The following is a 22,963-nucleotide window of genomic DNA, read 5'->3' on the forward strand; positions in this document are numbered from 1 at the left end:
TAGATTTGGGTAAAGCCAAAGGTGGGGGTTAAGAGGTTAATTGTCGTCATAAAGCAGTGTTTCTCAACTGGTGTGGCCTCGGAGCCCACCATCACCCTAAGCCTACAAATCCCACCTATAAAACACTGTGGCCTTTTAAATATAACATAATATACTGTATTTCCCCACAGATTGTTGCTGATTCATGCACTTAAGGCTAAAATTATGATAAAAACTAATCACCAGTGTTTTTCTACTTTATCAGATGTTAAATATTGATATAAATGTTTCAGTAAAAACTACTTTCGGTCCCAGTTGAGAATTACTCAGTGAGGAAATACTGTATTTTGACACAGAAGTGGGTTAACATAGCTTTAATTTAATTTAATTTAATTCAAATAAAAAAAAATGTGTTAGAAGTTTTGAGCAACATTATTATATTTTCCTAAATTTTCCTAATTTTCTAAAAATTATAAATAAACTGGTTGCCTCTGAAAATGACGGTGCCTTTGTGTGTAAAATATTCCATATAATCTTGAAATGATACAATTATGAAGGGAAACTCTACTCCGTCGGTAAATATAGATTCCTATGTGTTTAAAAAACTAAAATATATATTTAAAATTTAACCGATTTAAGTTTATAAATTTGTTCCAGCTCATTTGAATCATTTTACCTTATGTGCTTTAGTCCAGTAGTTCATAATAGTTTTTACAGCGACCTCTATGATGATCGATCATCATGAGGACTACTGTCTGAGTTTTCCGTCTCGCCCTCAGAGATCGCTTGCATCGGGGCGGAGTAATGCCGCCTCATCCCGTACCGGCTGCTGCTGGCGGGAGGGGGTATCCTCGAGCGCCCCTGTCGGGATGCCCCCGAGGCGTGGAACGATTTGGGCGAAAACCCCTCGGCGTTCGCTTTGGGATACGGGCTGGAGACGGGCTGCTCGGCGTTTGACTGGTACTGCAGAGGCGATGCGGGTTCTTCGTGCGGTCTTGGCGAGTCGAATAGGAGCGAATCGTTCGGAGACTTGGGCGTGACGGGACTTTTGAGGATCTCCGTCGCCGACATGCGGTAACCGGAGTCCGAGCGGCTACCCTTCTTCAGGAGCAGCAGTTTGAACTCTTCGTTGGAGGTGCTGGACCGTTTGGCGTTCCTGTAGATCGGTCCTGGGGCTTTGTGGAGGCCGGCGGGCGGGGTTACGGCAGGGGGAGGGGACACAGCGGAGGTGGGGCTGGGGCTGGAGGCGGGGTTACAGGGGGAGGTGCTTCCTGAAGCGATGCTGAGGCGATTTCTGACTGGCGTCTCCGTCGAGTCTTTACGCCCCAAAACTTTCCTCTTGGACCTAAAAATACATGAACAAACTTACTAACACTGTTATGTGAAAATGTGGAGAGGAAGTGCATTGACACTCCTATGCAATTTACATGTGTTTTTTCTGTGTTGTCCTAAATAATTACTAAAACTGTTAATGGTTTTGGGTTCATTAAAGAGACTAGAAGCAAGTTGGTCATTTTATACTCACTACTGCCACCTCAGGTCTTACGTGTAACTGCAGTCTCTATATTAAGCTCGTGCATGGCGGCACTTCAGACCCGAAGTCACAACTTTTTGAGTGATGGTGCAGGATTTTAGAGGCGGTTGTGGTGAATAGGTCTGGGCTCATTCTACACATTGGGACATGGCTGGAACATGTAGGGGATGAAGATACTTAGTTTTAAGCTAAATTTTTAGACTCCCTATAGTCCCTTTAAATTGACTTGGATATCTATATTGCAGTGGTTCCCAAAGTGGAGTCCAGGGCCACCCAAAGCTTGTTTACAAAACAAGTACATTGAAAACAACACAGATTTTGAAAGGAAATGTACATTTATGTACCTCTTTAAATCAGTATGTAGCTATTGTAGATGACTTTCATATATTTTTTAGCTGTAAAACAATAACAAATTATTTCAAATAGTGTAAATTATTATCGTTGGGGGGCCCTGGGAGATTTTTGGAACAATAAGGGGGCCGCAATGTCCGGGACTTTGGGAATGGCTGCCATATTGGATATATATTGTTAATGTTTTCAATAAGCTGATTATTTATGTAAAAAAAAAAGTAAAAAAAAAAAGTGGTGTCCAAGAAATGTTGAGAAAACGAGCGCCTACCCTAAGATGTTAAAGGCCCTATAACTGATTTTTAACAATGAAAAAAGGAAAGGGGAAGCCAGTAAATTAAAATGTTACTTTCCAAACATATTTGTAGCATAGAATTCTTCACAGGGACAAGTTAATAGGCACGTTTCATAACTGGCAGGGCCACTTTTCAGGGTCACTGTCAAAGAAATGCTTGAAAACTAGCCTGGAAGTTCATCATATTGATACAAATACTATTTTGCCACAAAATATCTGAGTTTACTATTTACTAAAGGAGGACAAAACAACCTTTGTTCCTCTACGAGAAAAAAAAATCTGTTATGGTGCCTTTCAGTGGGAAAGTCTCTAAATTGACAACAGCATGAAAAAGGTGATTTGGGTGATCACTGCTGTGTGTGAGGGAATACTAGCTCGTGCCGACCTGTGGATCATGGCGAACAGGTCCTCGGTGGTGCGTGATTTTGTTGGAGACAGAAACACGCTGTCGTCCTCTGGTCTGGACTCATCGCTCAGAGGGGACACGGAGGGGTCACTGGGGGTGCTCTCTGCAAAGCATTATCCACACATATTAGATTAGATAATAAATCACCACTGTTTTGAAATCCAGACAGTATTTCCTAAACGCTACGAAGAACCACACCATAACCATCCCCAAAAGTTTACAAAGAATTCATATTAATACACTAAGACCTGGAATTATACTGTAACTTTCAAGACCAAGCAAGAAGACGCACTGCAGATTCTGATTAATGTCCGAGATCAAGCAATGGGAGACACTTACGAAAGAATACAACTATTTAATATTACTTACGTTATGTCAAATTGCAGACCTAGTACATTTTTAAAACATTTAAACTTACAGACTGATTATTTAAAGTAATAGGGCTTTGGTCACCCTTGAAAATGAGATGTTGCATCTCAAGGGGTTTTCCATTAATAAATTCAAATTATGATACCTCTGATGACGGTCAAATTTCTTTTGTATCATTTTAAACATGCCCTGAATAATGAACATCTGAGAGAAGACTGAAACATGAACTGTCAGAATCATGTTTGCAGACGTATAAATCCCAATTTAGACAGGATCATTTAATGTGTACATGGCCTAAATAAGTGAAGTCTTTGTGTTTTGTTTACTTTAGCCATTCAAAAATAGTCCAACATTGAAACATAGCTATTTCCCTTTCGAAAAGCTTGTGAAAATACATGGAAATACGCTGGTCTGTGTCCAAATGCAGTGTGAGTGGACAGGTGAGAAAAGCGCTGGAATACTGTGACACTAACACCAGTGCTAAGAGGTGACTTTATGAATAATTTGGCTAAAAGCACGTTACCTTTGCTGCAATAGTCTTCGTCTTTGCTGCTGAGGGAGCTTTCGGCCGATGCTCCTGAGGACTCCGGGTCTTCCACCTCTTTACTGTCCTCGATGTTCGTTAGCTGCACTGATATGTCCCCCTGATTATCCATAGACAGCGTATCATTGACGCTATTGAACTCCAAATCATCCTCATCCTCCACTATCTCCAGTCTCCTGGCAATGAAGCTTTCCGACTCTAGGGTGGATTCTCCAGAGAGGGCGAGTGTTTCTGATTCCCTGTTAACTTCGGTCCGCTCCGGTGCTGTCTCCTGATGTGCCATGCTGTCCAGTGAAGATGGAACCTCTCTGTCTTGGCTTTTTGTCTCGCAGGAGTCCGCCAGCTCCTCGTGGGAAGTGAACACCGACTCGCACGACTGTTTGGGAGAGGCTTCGGAGCTGGATAACACAGAGCTGCTCAGTTCGGTGGAAGTGGACAGTGCGCTTTTTAAGTTCACAGTGGAATCTGCATGAGTGGCATCTAGCGTCATGTCATCTAGACTCTCTTTGGCGTCCTTGTAAATGGATTTGAGCTGCACTGTATGAAGCACTGAAGGCGTGATGGCCATGGGATGCACATCGTACACCTCTCCTCTCGGTGGCACTGCTGCACTTTTCCCTGACAGCCGGTTTTGGTGGAGGATTTGAGTTCTATAAACGACAGCCTTGTTGTTGTTTTGAAGAGCTGCCAAATCCAGATGTGATGGTGGGATCACAGGTAGCTCCAGGTCCTTTTTAGATGCTCCGTGTTTGTAGGACTGTGATGTCAGTGAAGATTTGCGCTCCGGGACTTTGGGCTTTCTTTTCCTGTTGGCTGGAGACAAGGGCCCGGGGAAGAAGGCGGAGGGGATGGAGGAGGTGGGGGTTTCTGACTGACTGGAGTAGCCGCTGGATGGACTGGCTAACCCGACCAGCTTCTCTGGAGAGGTGAGTTTGTAGTCACCCTCCACTGAAGGCAGGGAGGGCGTGGTGGCTCTAGATCCTGACTGAGAGGTCTGGGACTCGGAGCTGTCCTGGTTCTTCTCGATGACTGTGGTGCCAGTGGCTGTGCTTGAATTAGAGAGAGACCTGTAGGGGTCATTAGACTTCAGGTCATTGAGGAGCCACAGGTCTGCGTAGTCCGACTGCACCACTCCCTCGTCCTTAAAGGAGTGAGCATCTGTGGAGCTGAAAACCCCAAGGTCAGGCAGGTCACTGCAGCCATCCCACACCTCCAGAGGCTCCAGAGGCTCCCGGGACACTGAGCGCTCCATGTGCCCTACAGAGCCAGTCAGGGCCAGCTGCAGCCTGCGCTCTTTACAGCTCAGTGAAGGCTGCTGCCCACAGCTGATCTTTGGTTCAGTGTGTTCAGAGAGATGGCCCTCGCTGCTGATTTTCCTGAGAGACGAGCTCCTTTGAGGTGGACTGGGCTTGGCCTTCTTCTTCCTCAGAGACAGGCAGCGCCGGCCCAGGGTCAAGTGGCCGCTGAGGTCAGAGAGGCTGTACTCAGATGATGCATAGCTGTTATAAGTGAAGCTCTTGCTGCCTTTGAGCCCACAGTCGAAGTGCATGGAGGTGTAGTAGCCCTCGGTGTCCACAGAGTAATGGGACACTGTGTCTGCCTTCTCAGAGGGAGGTTTGTCTGAGAAACTGCTCTCACATGTGGCCATGCTGGTGAAGCTGGGACAGTCCAGGCTGCTCTCTCTATTTGGCTCAGGGCTGAAGTCCGGTGGACAGGTGGCTTCTGTCTGAGGGTAGCCCCACTCGCTGCCCACCGGAGTTCCCACGCCCGCCTCCTCCAGGATGTCCATGGCAGTGGAGGAGAAGGAGCCGGCCCGCTGCGTCCTTAGGCCATGGTAGTGGTCCAGGGGGTCGTCTGTGTGGTGTGTGGGAGCGTTTAGAGAGAGCTCAGAGTCACAGTGGGAGGAGCCTGTGAGGGGGGGTGAGGCGGCATGAGGCAGAGTCTCTGAAGTTTGGGAGGGGCACGTGGAACTGCTGCCGCTCCAGTTTCCACTGGACGACTGGTGCTCGTCCTTGTGATCCATCTGCCCCACCAGCCCCGCGGCGGCTGAGTGCACTGGGCTGCTGAAGGTGTCCGAGCTGGACGAGATCTCACAGCTGCCCATGTCGCTCTGCTGAGGCAGCGCTGAGTGCGCCCGCTCCATCCAGCCTCGTTCTGGACTGTCCGATAACTGATTGTACTTCAGACTAGACAGGGACTGAGGGTCTGAGCTCCCACCCTCAGCGCTCAGTCTTAACTCTGCTGCTGTCGACATGAAGTCCTCCCCCTCAAAAGGAGACAGTTCCTCATCGCTGTCATGGTGCCCATTGTCCAGCAGGTGGCTGGGGTCCCGGGGTAAACTGCGGGTGCGCAGGTGAGCGGTCATAGACCCACCAAACATGTCGTCAGTGCGGTCGCGCAGAGAGGAGATGTTCCCTGCAGAGTAGGACAGGGACAGGGCCTGACCTCTTTGGGCTCTGATCCGCCTCCAGGATGGAGCTCCTGCTGAGATGAGGAAGTCTTCGGTCTGACAGCCCGAGTCGCGAGTGTTTAAGTCAATGGAGGGGGTGACGTCTGCACTGGCATGAACTATCACAGTCCGCTCTCGAGATCCCGGCGAGTCGTCCGAGTCGGCGGAGGAAAAGAACGCTGTGAGCAGAAGAGCACAGTCTTTTAGAGAGATGCCCTGAATAACTCCTGCGTCAAACACAACTTTATGATGACAAAGCAAACCGCAGCTGCACACTTTGAGCTGTGCGCTGCAGATTATGAAGTTGGTCCTTTTGAAAACAAGAATCAAGACGTAACTAACAAAAACATGAGCAGAATAATGGCTGCTTGGAAAAACAAAAATATCAATCATGCTCCATAGTTAGTATTTGTAACCTCGTCAAGCACTCTTAAGCAAAAATGTTAATAACAAAGCACCATTATATAATTTGAAGGCATGTGTTACTGGTGGTACATACCTAACTCTTGCTGCACCTGTCTGGGAATGCCGGCCACAGTCCTGCGTCTCCTCAGCTTCCTCCTCCGCTGAAGCACAGACTGAGAGTGAACCAGGGAGCAGCGCACACTGGCATCTCTGTCGAAGCCAACCCCTGCAACACACACAGCACAGATCTGAGAAATCTTTGTGTAGAAGCAACTGCAGCACTTCCCTCTCCTCCTTCACATCATATAAAAAATAAAACCTAGCCGCACTGCTTTAAGGATGTATAAATTTAGATATCGTGCAAAAATAGCATAAGAGAAATGGATCAGAGAACACAAATTGTCAAAGATGAGGTAAATGTTTTGACTTGCGAAGAAGTTGTGCTAAAGTAAAGGCCATGAATTTAAAATGCAATGATGCTAGTACAGTAGCTGCACTGTAACACCTTAAAGTTGTAAAAAGACCTTTTACTTGAGCTTTCTCCCTGCTTTGCTGCTTTCCCCTCCCTGCTCATGCTTTATGGCCATCATGTGATACCAGGTCAGGCTGTTCGGCACCATGGCAATCGCAGGGATTCGCTTGCAACGTGCATTTTCTAGTTTTTAACTGTCTTTGACCCGGCTAGCTTAGGCACCCAGCTCTCCAAATTCGAATCAATGAGGATAAATAACATTAGGCAGCTCCTTTCAAGAGCCTGGACACACTGCTCATTTGCATTCGAGTCACGGGGGCCTGCCTAGTCCTGAAGGAGATGGACCATCGGAGCGTGAGAAAGCAGGTTAACAGGGCAGAAAGCATGACTTGCAAATCTGGGGTGATTTTACACTGCAGTTTTTTAAAGTTATAATATGTGTATTCTAGAAGTAACACTTTAGCTAAGCCACGCATTACACTTTCACAAAGAGCTTGTTTTGTTTATAAGGACTTTTTGTTTTATATGCCGACCACAACCAGCTGCTTAGTATAGAGGCTGGAGACCATTATCACTACAACTGCAACTTTATAGAATATACTACTGTACACTATAGTCTGGAACACATTTAAGTTAAAGTGACTTATGTTTTTAAAGGTGCATTATGGAACTTTCTATGTGAAGTGCGTATTTGACCTTGTAGTAACTCAGCGGCTGTATGGGTGGTCAACATGGCGCCTTTTACAGTGGCCTCCAGTATCAATTGTTTTTAGAGTTTCTGGTAGGTTTTCACTGCTGACAGACCCTCTCGGCAGAAAACCTGCAAAACAATTGATCCTGGAGATTTGTAGAGGCCATCGTGATTGAAAGTAAAAGCGCCACGCTGACCACCCATACAACCATTGGGTCACAAAAAAGTCAAATAATCAATCAATCAAGATTTTTTTTTTTTTTTTCCACATAAAAAGTTCCATAATGCACCTTTAAACAGACTAGATCAGGGGTGTCCAAAGTGCGGCCCGGGGGCCAAATGCGGCCCTCAGACCAATTTTTGGTGGCCCTCTGCCTTCTTGCTGAATCGGGACACATCATCAGAGATAGTCCTTTTTATTTGAAATGTAATAATTCTACACAATTCTAACCAAACAACTAACCTTTTACTGTGAGACAGAGCTGGCATGAAGGTTTTGAGCATAAATAAAGGTGTGGGGTGCAATTTAAACCTCTGCTAGTCAAAGGTTTTGCAGCACTAACCACCGATCTATGGCCCTTCACCCTGTGTACGCTTCAGTATGCGCCCCCCCATGAAAAAAGTTTGGACACCCCTGGACTAGATGCAAGTTGGTCATTTTATACTCACTACTGCCACCTCAGGTCTTACGCGCAACTGCAATCTATATATCAAGCTTGTGCATGACGGCAATTCGGACCCGAAGTAACACCTTTTTGAGTGACAGTGCAGGATTTTAAAGGCAGTTGTGGTGAATAGGTCTGGGCTCATTCTACACATTAGGACACGGCCGGAACATGTAGGGGGATGAAAATACTATACCGTATAGTCCCTTTAACAAACTGAAATTTTAGTACCACTGGAAAATACTTCAGCTATTAAGCAAAGGGAAAATAATTGACATATAATATTCAAAAGCTTCACACTCACACATGCACTGGTTGAAGCTGGATTACATTTTGGATCTATGGTCAAATGCTCTAACCAATGAGCCCCCACTGCCTCCTCAATATATACATTAAAATATATATATACATATATAAATACTCAGTAATTACTTATAGCCTCTGCTACTGTTGTGAAATAGCCAGCATTGTAGTCTTGGGGCCCCAAATCAGAATATGTAAATGAGATCCTGCTGCATAAGTAAAAAATGCGCAAATGCTGCTTTTTCACTTTCGCACATGGTACTCGTTTTGTACATGAGCAAACACTTGGTAAATGACCCGCCAAGTGTTTTACTGTATTGAATCAAGTATTTAAGAACGATTTTATCCTGTGAGATCTGCAGCAGTGTCTCGATGAAGGAATCTCTCATTTACCAGTCACATTAATAGGTATGACGCATGAGGTGATGACTTGAGAGTTGGTTTTCATGCGCTCCTCCGGCGTGGGCAGCGGCAGGGCTCCAGTCCAGTTGGTCTGCTTGTCCAAAGTGGTGGGGATGTTAGGGATGGGGCACTTGGAGCGGTGACCCAGGGCGACCCCCTCAGTGTCGGGGTCAGGGGGCGTGGCCTGAAACAGATGGAGTTTTAAGGTTAGCGTGCGTTTCGTTGAATATAGAGAGCAGTGCAAACTCAGCTTCACAGAAGGCAATGTGGTAAAGACAGGGATTAGGAGCTGCTCTTGTGTTTGTTTGTATAACAGGGACAAGTGTAATAACTGGCTATGTGGCAATTGTTTTTAATTATTGCAATAAAATAAATATATTGGGATAAATACAGACATGTGTAATGATTGTGTCCTTGTTTAGTCTTTTTCTAACCTGGTTTAGGCTTAAGTAGCAATTTTTTGCTGAAGCCACAGTTTTGACCAGGGCATCCAAAGCTTTGTATATTTGTATAGAATTATGTGCCACAAGCATGCCACAAAATGTTGGCCTAAACCTTAGAAAATCAGCGTAGTATTGCAGGATGAAACAAAGCCTATTTTCCTTATATTGTGCAGCTCGTGTAGAGATTTTTTTTTTTTTGCTACAAAGCCAGAAGAATTGAGATGCTTGAGGCTAGCTGAGGGGAGATCGATGGTGTTTTTAATCTGAGGCGGACTCTGTGGTCAAAGATAAATCAATACTAAATGCCCTACAAGAAGCTGAGTTTCACACTCAATGTCAATCCGTTTAGTGGTGAGAGTACAACAGAGCATGCTTTGGAATGAATGAGAGGATAAAAGCGTGCAACGATGCTGCATGCAAACAAGAAAGAAGAAGGAGAAGAAGCTTTAGTTCGTGTCAGCACAGAAGAGTAGAGTAAGAGTAGTCAAGAACAGTGCCTTTACAACAAAATAATAACTACTACTGTACTAACCATGCAATTTAGCTAAAAATGATACATAGAGTGGTGTATATGTGTGGCCAAATGCTTCAAAATATTATCACTAGTTGTATGAGAACTATGATGCAAACCCTTTTGTCTCCAACAGTATGAGAAAATGTAACTCATTCCTATCCACCGCGGCATGCAGCCAACCAAAACAAACCAGACACCACTTCTTCAACTACGACAGGGGATCGTAATGTGACAACAGAAGCCTCTGTGGTCACGACGCGTCAGATCGGAAACGCTTGACTCACACTCCAATAATGTGCGGCTCAACATAATAAGCAAGAAAGCAGTCTCCGGAAATATTTGGCAGAGAGCACTCCCGCTCTTCCACATACTCAGACTCTGGAAAAGTTGGTCAAAGTTTGTTTTTTTTCCTCCATTGGCCCCGACGCTGCACTGTATCATTATACAAGCAACATCCGTGAATCTTACCTCGGGGAGTCCGGTCGGCGGGTGAGCGCGGGGCACATGTGAAACTGTCGATCCTGTTCTTAAGTTCCCACCTTCTTTCTATCCGGCACCACAGACGGGGCGACAACTAACCCACCCCCATTTTAAAAAACAGCCTTTGTGCTCCAAGTTCCCAGCCCCGTCCAATGAGACCCCGACGACGAGAGGGGAAAAAAAAAAAAAAACCCGGGGGCTCACAAAAGAGACCGGTTTCCGTGGTAACTTCGGGCCCGACTTGCGGAGAGGGAATCAAAGGCAGGGCATTTCACAGCTGATCTGTTTTTGCGGGGCATAAAAGAGGCGTCTGAAGAGGAGCCGCTGAGACCATTGGCTCATTGAACCAAGTCTGCATGAGCTGTGAAGGATTGGTGCTCGTTGTTTGTACACAAATTATAATCAGCGAGAACAACTTTGGGGCACGAGGGCTCTTTTAGAGGTTGTGGGCAATTGTTGGTTTGAAGATAAAAGGGAGTTGTCACTGAAGCGTCTAATGAAAAACTCTTGACATTTTTATTTCGATCGTTAAAATCATGGTTTCTTGGACATTATGCTTATTAGGGACTCGTAGTGTTCTATAGTTACTTTACTATTGTACTTACTCCTTTATAACCTACTGCTATTATCAGTATAAGTAAAGAGTAGACACCACTTCTTGATATATGTTACATACTCACAAATATTACATCTGTCCTACTATAAAAAGGCTGCGCTCCAGTTACTTCAGTTTGTGGGAAAAGTGTTTGAGCTTGCACACATTCAGAAATAGATATTGCATGCGAAAGTGAACAAAAGCAGGTGCAGTTGGGATATTCGTCTCTCATAAACACTAAAAGGCCACAGTACAAATCAAATTATACATCGGATTTGCATCACTAATAGTATAAAAGTTTCTAGCGATAAATCATTTGCAAAACACCCATTTTAAACTGTACAGTTTGCAATTTAGCACCTGGTTCAGTGAATCAAGCCCACGGATTAGTTTGTTTAATTCTATAATATATATTATTAGGTTGGCCTCTACTTCTATTGCAACTTACTAATCATCACCAATACTGACAAGATTCAGTAGTACTTTAATAAATATACAACTGATGAAGCCTTTACAAGTACAATTTTAACAGTCACTCACTATATTATACTACAATTACTACATTATCTACTACAATTTCTTAAGTTTATGGGAAAACAGTATATTTCAACTATTGTAGGTGGAAAGGTGCCAATAAACTGAGACCATTTTACCATCATAACGTGATATCTATGTACATGTTTTGATGTAAAAGTTGTTTTTCTGACAATACACTATACCAGTGTTGGAGTTACAAAAATACATACATTTCTTCAGTAACTAAGGAATATAACATACTACTTACACAAAATTGTGGAGTATATTAGTCATTACAATTCAAGTAACTGGAGCTACAAGTGCATTTAAAGCAGTACTAAGTAACTTGTTTACCTTATTAAATCCTTTTAGTCCCTCTGGGAGTAATACAAATGTTAATGGGATGATTGGGGGGTCTTTCATCTCCCCCTGGTGTCTCTGGTGTCTCACAATTGCAACTTCCCTGCCTACGTGTCGGAAGCCCCAATACACACTAATGGAATCACAAAGAAGAAGCTAACTGTGGGCTAGCGCCACTTAAACAGTATTTACAGTTTGAGTGAAAAACATTATCTTCATTGTGTAGCTGGATGTACAATATCCCTCTCTCCCTTTGTCTTTTCTGTCAGCGTAGTATTTACTCTCACGGACAATTAATGAGTAAAAAATCGCAACATGCTACGACACCTGCAGTGGCCAATGGAGGGCATGAGATACTTAATAGTACTGCTTTTAATGTATGAACGAAAAAATGCCAAACTCCCCCCAAATAACGGACACTGGTGTAAAAGATGTGCAGTTGTGTATAGCTAAAGTCGTCTCTACCACTAATATGTTCTGTATGTGTGTGTGTGTGCAATTACTACCACTTTTACTGCATTCAAACTACTCCTGCTACAGCTACAACTGGAACAGCGCGTTAGCCTCCGTCTGATAATTGCTTTTTGCACATACTTAATTCTAACAGCTTTGGGGCGAGACAGGAGCTCTTTTGGGGTTTTTCCGTGCAGCACTGAGGGATTGTGGGTAAGCTTAGGCACAGGTTTTGGAGCTGTGGACCCTGTCATTACAGAAACCAGTGACTGGAGCCGCAGCATTCTTGACATAGTGCAGGCCTTTGCATGAACTCTGCCATTGAGATGCCCAAAACGAGAAGAGCGGCCACGGCCAGTAATGAGAGTATTACAGGCATGCATTAGAAAAGAGGCTTCTGAATAAAGAAAGCTAGAAAAGAGTTGTGAAGCCCGGGGTCAGAGGGAGCACACAGCAGAAGAAACCCGCGGGACAGGCCGGTATAGGAAAGAGGAGGGAGGGGAAGGGCCGTTACCTTTCTGCTCCAGGGGGACAGGCGACAACATTCGGTGGGGGAGGAGGAGCGGGTGGAATCGAACTACACAACACAGGGCAATGTAAATGACAAAAACAATACGAGATGGAGAGGTCAACACCGGCGAATGTCAATAAATCAGAATAGTGTGGGGAGAGTGGAGGCATTTTAGTGGCTCAGTTCACTTTGAAATGATTAGAATTGGAAATGATTTCTTTTCTTTTTTATGAAATTTACTGCAAAATTAATCAACAAATAAGTAACATTTTCTTGAAAGGAGTTAAAGGTGCATTATGCAACTTTTTATGTGGAAAAAAGTTGATGTTTGTTGAAATTTGACCTTGTAGTGAACCAGTGGCTGTATGAGTGGTTACCATGGCAATTTTACTTCTGATCACAGTGGTCTCTCGGACGCTCCAGGTTCAATTGTTTGGACGGTTTTCACTGCAGACGGAGCCTCTCACCAGAAAACCTACAAAACAATTGATCCTGAAGCGCTGTAGAGGCCACTGTGATCAGAAGTAAAGTTGCCATGGTAACCGCTCATACAACCACTGGGTCACGACAAGGTCAAATATGCACAAATATCAACTTTTTTTTTGACATAAAAAGTTGCATAATGCACCTTGAATTTGCCCCTGTTTTGAGAAACACATTTCAAGAAGTTTGTCCATGAGGCAAGTTTTTATATTTAAATAAATAAAAAATAAAAAAACAACTGCAACAATCTTAGTTCAAATAAATTAAGAATATTTTTTATTAAATCTTAAGTTGAGTCACAGATTAATCAGGAAAAATCCTGCATACTGCCAAAACTTGCAAAAATATAGTTTATTTAATAAGGATATTATTAATTATCTTAATTTATTATAATGAGCTATAATGACCAGTGTGCAGGATCGCAATGAGAGTTTTTTTTTCTTAATTTAAGTGTAAATTTACTCATGGACAGATTTCTTGTAAATAGTTACCAAAATCAAGGGCAAATTTACTTATTTCAAGAAAATGTTATTTAATTCAAGTAATGTTGCCACAATAAATCATCTACGTCTAAGCTGAAGGAAACATTCTTGGCATTAGAAGTACATCAATTTCTTTCCATCATGCTACAACTCTTTTATTTATCTTACAGCAAAAGGCTGTCTAAAATGAATAATACTTTTCACCAAATCATTATCAGTCAAAGCTTTATACTTTTTGCCAATGAACCACAAATGAAAACTCATGTTGCCACAATATTTTAATTTAGTGACATGCGCCTTTACCTAGACAATAAAAGAGGCTTTAAATACATAATACAACGTAAAAACGTGTGTCCAGAGTGTCATAAATAACAGAATCACAAACAAGGAGTGGAGGATGAGATATTTACATCCATGCTGCAGCTGACTGACATTAAACATAAAGCAGTTTTACCTCCGTCTGGGTAAACTGTGTGGACGCATCTCTAACGCTTCTCTGTGTTTGCGAGGAAGAAAATGGCAAGTTTGTTTTAATGGCTCAAAGTTATGGCCTGTTTAAAGCCTTCAGATACACTATCATACTGTAGCAGCAAAGGTTTAAAAGTCGTCATCTGGACAGGGTTATTCCAGCTCTCACTCAGGAGCTTTTATTCACTCAAAACGTCTAGGGATGAAAAACGTAACTTTAACTTGATTTTGAGAAGCTTATATTGATGTGCTGTGATGGGGAGCCACATAAAAGCTTTCAACCTCTTACCCCCCACCTGGACTGAGCACATTTTCTCCAGTTAGGCTTTACCCAAATCTAAAAGCCTCAGAAAAAAAAGGATCAAAATAGCAAAAACGAGGATGAAACCACAACAAAGACAAAAAGCAATGAAAAAAGGAATGAAAAAGCACCAACATGACATAAAAGTGACAAAAAAGTGACAAAAAGGTGGTGAAAACATGACATGAAAGCAATAAAAAAGCAACAAAAAAGCCACAAAAAGTGACAAAAAAACGTGACAAAAAACCCCCATAAATGTGACAAAAAGTGATTAAAAAAAAACTGACAAAAACACTTTAAAAATGCGACAAAAATCTAACAAAAAAGCAACAAAAGAGCGACAAATATGTTACAAGAACTTGGCAAAAACCTGACAAAAAAGCAATGAAAAAAGCCACAAAAAACGTGCCAAAATCACTTACAAAATCTGCCAAAAACGCTGTTGCTCTGCATGTTGAGAAGCTTTTAGATTTGGGTAAAGCTGAACTGCAGAAAATGCGCTCAGTTAAGGTGGAGGTTAAGAGGTTAAATAAGCTAGTACAGATGACTACTGTTGAAAATCAGGACAATTTGGATCAAGAGTGGACTTTGGCTACTCATTTCCTCCAAACCCACTACGGTAGCAGCACTGGCCCCCTCCAGGAGATGGCGCCTTACACAACAGCACTTTTCAACCTGAACAAGTCCCTTCTGCTTCATTCTCTCTGTAAAAGTTTGATTTTCTTCTCCACAAACAAACAGGGGACGACTCTCACCGTGCTCAAACTGGATGGTTTGTTGTCGTGTTTCGGGGAGGGGTGCAGGGGCATCGGGGGCAGAGCGGAGATGGATATGGTCACCCTTCGCTCCCTGCTGTCGGCTCGCCTCTGCTCGTGATCTGGAAAACATACATAAACAAGAGCTTATGAAAGGATTCTACAAAGAAAGACACCACTACAAAGGTTTTCAAGGTCGTCAGCTGGACTGGATTGTATAAATTGAGCACGTTGGATTTTCAGAGTGAGAGATTTAAACCCCGAATTCAAACGACCCAGTCCCGTTGGAAACTTACTGAAGGCCTTTGACATATTATTTCACTAACTTGGTGCCACAGCAAAAGAATATACTTTCAACCAACTGCAAAAATCATCAGATCTTGGGCTGCAAATATATTGGCAAATGAATGTCATAATATTAACCTCTTAACCACCACTTTAACCGAGCACATTTTCTTCAGTTCGGCTTCTTGACGTGAGTTTACAGTGTTCCACTCCAGAGTAGCACCTGACATGAAAGACCTAAGACCTCTGATTCTGCCCTCAGTCAGGCAAAACGACTAAAGATGTTGTTAGCAATTGTCCTCTCCCAATGTATTCCTAAAGCTCCAAACGGGGTGAAGTTAGAAGCGACCAAGCTCACAACAGTTGCCAATTATTATACTAGCAACTTACTACAACCTTTACTTTAAAGGTCTGGACCTTTATTTTGAAATTTATATAAACAAATATGTTTGTATAAATTGCAAATATGACAATGTATGGATAATCTTCAATACCTTCTACATTGTTTACTGTAGTGGCACCAAATTTACACCAGCTACCAATGATTATACCAGCAAATTACTACAACCTTTACTTTTAAGGTCTGGACCTTTATTTTGAAATGTATGCAGAAATATGACCATTCATGGATAATCTTCAATACCTTCCACAGCTTTCACTGTAGTGGCACTAAGTTGGCACCAGTTATCAATTTTTAGATTAGCTTACTACAACCTTTATTTTTTGGATCTGGACATTTATTTTGAAATCCATACCAAAATATAACAATTAATGGATATTACTCTTCAATAGCTTCTACATTTTTCACTGTAGTGACGCTAAATTTACACCAGTTACCAATTATTATACTAAAAACTTACTACAACCTTCATTTTTAAGGTCTGGACCTTTATTTTGAAATGTATGTACAACAAATATGTTTATATAAATTTCAAATTTGACAATGAATGGATAATCTTCAATACCTTCTACAATTTTACAGTGGTGACACCAAATTTACACTTGTTACCAATTATCAGACTAGCAATTTACTACAACCTTTACTTTTAAGGTCTGGACTTTTATTTTGAAGCTCAGGTAAGAACATATCTCAATATGGAAAAACGGTGGCCTGTTCCTTTAATAATGTGCACAAGTTACATTTTATTCAGGATTTTTCCAACATAGCTACATTTTAGCCTTTTTTAGGGTCGTGATGCTTATTTGATTTACTAAAACACCACACACAATGATTCAGGAACATATTCTGACTGTTGTAATTCAAGACAAAGCTCTCCCCTTTTCAAGTGAGTGACATTCAGTTTGCAATTACAGTAAGTCACCACTAGAGGCCAGACTAACACCACTAAAGGCAGCAGCATTGACAAAGCCCTTAACTCAAAACTGGTTGTCTTGAGTATCAAATACCACCAGGGATTATTTGCACAGGAGAATGAAAACAAAGGCTAATTGTTGAGCAGATTAGGATTAGGACAGAGATTAGAAGTGTGTGTGTGGTCACCTCGGTGCAGGGCCCACAGGCTGAAGTTGGCTTGTCTGTGCAGCTCGATGATACATTCTGGACGCGTGTTCGGGTGGAAGACGTTTCGCTGCAGGTGCCACGGCGCCTGGTAGTGTGTCGTCAGCTTACTCTCCACATCCAGGTTAGACACGGCTGTAAAAGACAAAAAGGGAAAGTTAGACTTCATTATATTTCATTGTCTCATGAAGCAGAGGTGAAGGAAGTACAGTATAACGGGTAAACTCTTGGACTGGAGGGGAGAAAGTGCGGGGGAATTGGAGCTGTTTGCACAATGCTTTAACCCACGGCCTCACAATGGGCTTTAATGTAACACGAGTCGCCCCTGTGACTTTCATCCGCGAACCCTGACCAGTGTCCGGGGCGACTCCCTCCGGCCTCCTCTGGTCTCCTCATGTTTCACACGCCGCTCACTTTCGCCGTAATGTACTCTGTGTAATGTGGGGGGTCTGACAAACGCATGTGGGGAAATCTAATTTGTGAAAGAGGATGTTTAGCTTTCCAATTGTGGTTTCCTGAGAGGCAAATTGAAAGTGCAAATTGAATTAGGAAAATTAAATAAAGAAACTGTAGTTCTGAAAATTTTCACATGGAGAAATTTATACGGGCCTGGAGTATCACTACCAAACCAGCCATGAGGAACAGAACCAGTAAGGTGAAGGTAAACGGTGTATATAAACACTCATCATGAGGTTCTTGGGATGATTTCAGCTGGTGAAAGGTGAAACTGAATACTATTTAAATATGAATGCTTCTGTGCAGTAAATCGCTTGTGCAAATGTAGTGTGTGAGTGAGTGGTTGGTTATGGCCGCCTCGCCTCTGTCAGTCTATCGTGGGGCAGCTGTGGCTACACCACTGAGTGTGGAGTGAATGAATAATAGTGTGACACTTTGAGAAGCTTGTGAAAACCATAACTGCTAGGGCTGGGACAAAATACTGGATCGGATTTGGATCGCAATACTTTTTGCTGCAATACCAAGTATCGATACTATTGCAATACTTTCAATACTTGTGTTTGGAGGCAGTTTTATCATCTCCTCCTTTGTTTTCCAGTAACAGTTACACAGCACTTTTTGTGTTAATGCATTTTTCAATCTTAACACTTCAATAAATGTCAAATGTCATCTGAATTATAAACTTTGGACACATGACTTTTTACACACTTAAAGGCAAACATTGCTCATTAATACTTACATATCGGATCGGCCCCTGAGTATCGTGATACATGTCGGATTGTGACAAAAGTGGATCGTCCCAGCCCTAATAACTGATATATATTGTATGACTTATTGTATGATTTACAGAGGGGCAAAAAAGTATTTGGTTGAAATCCAATAGGAAGTATGGGGAACAAACCAAATACTTTTTTGCCCCACTTTGTATGCAGATTTTGAACATAAAACATATTTAAAATAAGAAACACTTTTAGGAGCCTGCTTTCTAAATAAAATAATAGTCACCAACACTCAGAGTGTGACACAGTGCGACACAAAGCTTAAGCTGCACCTGTACCTCAGATTGAGAACCCTTTGATTTCCTCTCATTGGTTTCATGCTCAGAAAGTCGAATAAGCACAAGGGCTTTGAATACGCCCGTTTTGGACCAAAGAACTAAAAATAGCTTAGCACATTAGGACACAAAGTTAAAGTAAATCTTCTCCCAGACACAGATTTGAGATTACATCTTGCAGGACACGCGCCGCTAAGCTTTTATCTAAACACACACAAACACGTCTGTTCTCTTTCCTTTCGCTCCGGGACCTTTCTGAGCTTGTACTTGACCCGAAGCGGCCTCAGTCGCTCTGTCTGACCTCTGTTTATGTCCGCTCCGGGGCACACTCGGTAGCTAGAGTCCAGCAGCTTTCTGGACATAGAAAACAACACTTTCCTTACATTAAAGAAGTTAAGATTAGTTAAGAGCACTGAAAACAGAAAATACTGTTGTGCAGATAAAATTCCCATGAGAAAAGAGTTTATCTGCTCTCAAAAAGGACCAGACTTTCTCCAAAAAACTCCCAGAGAGATCTTTCAGCGCTGAGAGGCGACCCGCTGACCTGCTCTGACAGGATCTGGACACTGTCTCAATCTCAAAGCAGGACCACCAGAAATGAGCTGAGTCAATCTTCCTTCTTACTCGACATGTTTCTGAAAGGAAATGATTTTGCTTTTCTGGATTAGTACTCATTGACTCATGAATGTAGAATACCAACTGACTTTCTACAGGTTTTCTTCACGTTAACTCGAGCTCAACCAAACTAATTATATCAGTTGAATTAACCTCTTAACCCCCACCTTAACCATGCACTTTTTCTCCGTTCAGCTTTACCCAAATGATGTTATCTTGACTGGAGCTTACAGCCTATAGGCCATTGCAACACCTCATTTGAAAGTTAAGACCTACCAAACTGATGTAAGATTCTTCCTCGCTTTTTTGTCACTGGTTTAGTTGCGTTTTTGATGCTTTTTCATACATTTTTTTGCCGACTATTTGGGTGTGTTTTTGTTGCTTTTTTGTTTTTGTCATTTTTTTAATAGCATTTTCATCCTCATTTACGTCTCATTTTTATCGCTATTGTGACACTTTCTCTTAACTCCCGCCTGAACCGAGAGGATCTTTTTCCTCACGTCATCAGATTTTTTTCCCATCGTTTTTTGTTGGGTATTCAACTCATTTTTGTAACTTTATTTTTCATTTTTTTTGCCATTTTTTTTGTCATTTTTTGTCACATTTTTGTCATTTTATCATAAATTTTTTATCACATTTTATCACATTTTTTTCATTTTTTTGTCACATTTTTTTCATTTTTTTCGTCATTTTTTCATAAAATTTTTGTCATTTTTTTGTCTTATTAATTGTCCGTGAGAGTAAATACTACGCTGACAGAAAAGACAGAGGGAGAGAGGGATATTACACATCCAATTACACAATGGAGATCATTTTTTTCCACTCAAACTTGGCTGTATATACTGTTTAAGTGGCACAAGCCCCCTGTTAGCTTCTTCTTTGTGATTCTATTAGTGTGTATTGGTGGCTCCGGTCCGGTGGCAGTCAACTTGCAAGTGTGGTTTTCTGGCCAGAGACACCAGGGGGAGATGAAAGACCCTCCAATCATCCCATTTACACTTATATTACCCCAGAGGGACCATGAAAAGGATTTATTAAGGTAAATTAGCATGTAAATATCCTGTTTAGACCCCTAAAGCTTCTAAACTATTGTATTAGTTTTGCTTTTCTCCAAAAAGCCCTGGAACATGTTGAAAGCGTGTGCACAGAGGACTAGATTTTAAAACATGAAACACAAAGCTTATCACAATTCGATGTTTTCCCCCAAATGTTGCTGCCCCACTATACATGTGGAGCACTTGTCTGACTCTTCTTCCTTTGCACCATTTGAAGCTACATCCCAATTTCTCACGAACGTTGGTTGACGTGTTTGTAGCTCATGAGCCTGTGACGTTGTTTACCCAGATCCAGCTTCATGTTCCTGCCCCGCTGAGATGTGAACCACTGCTGCCCCTCTTTTGACAAACTGGAAAGCCATGCGACATCAGCAATAACAAAGTAAGCTGCTCTACACGTTCACGTCTTTTAACCTACAGAGAGTTTGACAGTCGCTGAAAGGGAGGCTAATGGAGAGGTCTGTAAAAGGTTTGGAGTGAGGTTGTCATAGCGACGCAAATGGGGAGGCACTTTAGAAGAAGAGCAGGGGTCAACCGGTGCCCCAAACGGCCTAGAAAAACAAACACGTGTCAATCTTGCAGCTCAATGACCTCTCATCAACTTTCTCTTCTCCTCTCCAACAACACACTTTTCTCCAGGTGAGCTCATTTCAGATCTACTTTCTGTATCAATTTCTCTTTCTTATTTCAGGATCAACCCCCTCAAATCAGGCTGCGGTTCAGTGCCAGGAACGCTGCGAGGCACAAGTCGGGTCAAGCCAGAGTGGGAGAGAGAAGAAGAAGGATGAAAGCCCTCCTTCTCCAGACTGCAGCCACACAGCCTTATAATTTACTGTCACACCGGTCCAGACAGGATCCAGCCAGGTCCAAACCCTTTTTTTTCTTCTTCTTTACACCCACGAACAACACTCTCGCGTGCACACACCTACAATTTAGCAGCGCCCTGGGAAGCACAATTGCAGATGTCAGCCATTAGGTCACGCTTGGGTAAGACAGTGAGGAATGCCCTGACGACACAGGAGGGAAATGTATAATAGAGTCATATTAGCTACTGAGAGCAAATACTGTATGTTCTTTCATTTGGGGTTTTCTAGTATCGGGATGGCAAAGCAAAAAAAAAAAAAAGTCATGTCTTTTCGATACAGTTTTCAATTTCTACAAGCATGGGATTGGGAGTCTGTCAAACAATGAAAGAAGAAGCCAATAAAGTTTAATGGAGCAACTTTCAGGGAGCAAAGTTTGTTTGCTTGTTTATTTGTTTGGGACAGTGCTTGCAAATGAACTCACATGGGCCACAGGTATATAAACACGCCTCGTCATATTGTTGCCATGGACTAATTTCCATCCGTTGTCCCACAATCCCCAGGACCTTCTTGTTGTGAATAGGGCTGGGTACCGTTACATTTTTTCAATGCTGGTACCTTGACGATACTTGGATTCCGATACCTGTCATATAGAACCAAGAAACTTTCTTTCTACAAAAGGGTAGAAAAAGCACTTTCCACGTTTTTTTTTTTTTTTCCAAAATTTTAATCAGTTTCCTCACGGTTTCCCCCCCAAATTTTCCATATTTTTTCCACATTTTCCCCCTGAATTTGCCCTGTTTTTTGCCACATTTTCCCCAAATTTACCCCACTTTTCCCACTTGTTTTTCCCAATATTTTCCCATGTTTTCTACATTTTCTCCCTCATTTATTCAAAATTTTGATGACCAACAGCATCAAATTATATTTTTCAATACCTGCTTTCAATACTTTTGTTTTTTCAATACCAGTAGTGCCTAAAGCTTTATACCAGACTGGTATTGTTTAACGGAAGTTAAGTAAAGTTCTAACCGCTGCGCCACTGTGCCACCATGTGGTGATTTTTACAACTGCTAATGCTAATGCTAACAACAGCCAACTGTTAATGACAACAGAAGCCAAATAAGGATGATGATTGTCAAGACTGAATTATTATTTGTCATTGCACTCAGCTTTTCTCTTTCGAATAATAGATATAAAAAACCCTCATACCAGTGCCACTTATTTTTACAATCAGCAGAGCAGCACAAAGCATGTTTTTCCATAGAAGCGCTTTTATAACAGACATTGTAAAATACATCTGAGTCGACTTTACCTTGGGAGGAGAGGATAACACAGCTTCCCAACGCCATGGCAACAAACATCCACCTCGTATCCTCAGCCTCAGCTCAAGCCTGTGCCTGTGCCCAACATGTCCTCAATGGCTTTTACTGTCACACTGACCCACACATTCAAACATCTGCTCGCTCGCCCCACCTCCCCCAACCCCCCGTCCCATCCCCATGTCTGTCCCAAGTCCTACTGCCGCCCCCACCCGCCTTCCCGCCCAGCTCCACTCTCCATCCCAGTTACAGATGGTCCGACTAGACCCCTGTCCCAACCAAGTCTGCAATTAATCTGTTTATACGGTGCAATACAGGAGTCGTGTGTAGACTTGGGTAATCCCAACATTGACCTGACCGCTTAACCCACTACGAGGAGGATAGTGGAATGTGGAGACTGTGTAGTAAATCGAGTAAATAAACAGAGCTATGTATTCAATTCATATGGTCAAAATATGAGGTGGAGGAAGGTGGAGCCAGGAAGGGGATTTGGTATAAAAAACTAAACAGTAAACAAATCACAGAATGCTAAAAGCGACACCAGAAGATGAAGCCGAAATGAAAATAGTTCAAAACATTTGCCATTTTTTATTTTCAAAGCCACGAGTGAGAAAGCAAAAAACAACTCACC

At 42.4% G+C, this 22,963-nt stretch overlaps 1 protein-coding gene across 3 annotated transcripts in view; it reads right to left on the reverse strand.

The window, feature by feature from the left end:
• Positions 1 to 457: 457 nt before the first annotated feature.
• The window catches only part of nhsa (Nance-Horan syndrome a (congenital cataracts and dental anomalies)), a 94,588-nt gene continuing 72,082 nt past the window's right edge, over positions 458 to 22,963 (reverse strand). Inside the window, exons 2-9 of one of the 3 annotated variants that reach the window (XM_079574852.1) lie at positions 17,010 to 17,162; positions 15,224 to 15,345; positions 12,738 to 12,800; positions 8,854 to 9,046; positions 6,424 to 6,555; positions 3,455 to 6,103; positions 2,542 to 2,665; positions 458 to 1,324 (exon numbers count right to left, since the gene is read on the reverse strand). In XM_079574852.1, coding sequence (XP_079430978.1) covers positions 703 to 1,324; positions 2,542 to 2,665; positions 3,455 to 6,103; positions 6,424 to 6,555; positions 8,854 to 9,046; positions 12,738 to 12,800; positions 15,224 to 15,345; positions 17,010 to 17,162 — 4,058 coding nt within the window. In that variant the 3' untranslated portion in view covers positions 458 to 702. Of the gene's footprint in view, positions 1,325 to 2,541; positions 2,666 to 3,454; positions 6,104 to 6,423; positions 6,556 to 8,853; positions 9,047 to 10,287; positions 10,483 to 12,737; positions 12,801 to 14,153; positions 14,196 to 15,223; positions 15,346 to 17,009; positions 17,163 to 22,963 lie in introns of those variants that run through there. The other 2 variants (XM_079574853.1, XM_079574854.1) reach the window with 2 other exon arrangements.

This window comes from Gobius niger (assembly GCF_951799975.1).
Source record: "Gobius niger genome assembly, chromosome: 17".
Classification (NCBI taxonomy): Eukaryota; Metazoa; Chordata; class Actinopteri; order Gobiiformes; family Gobiidae; genus Gobius; species Gobius niger.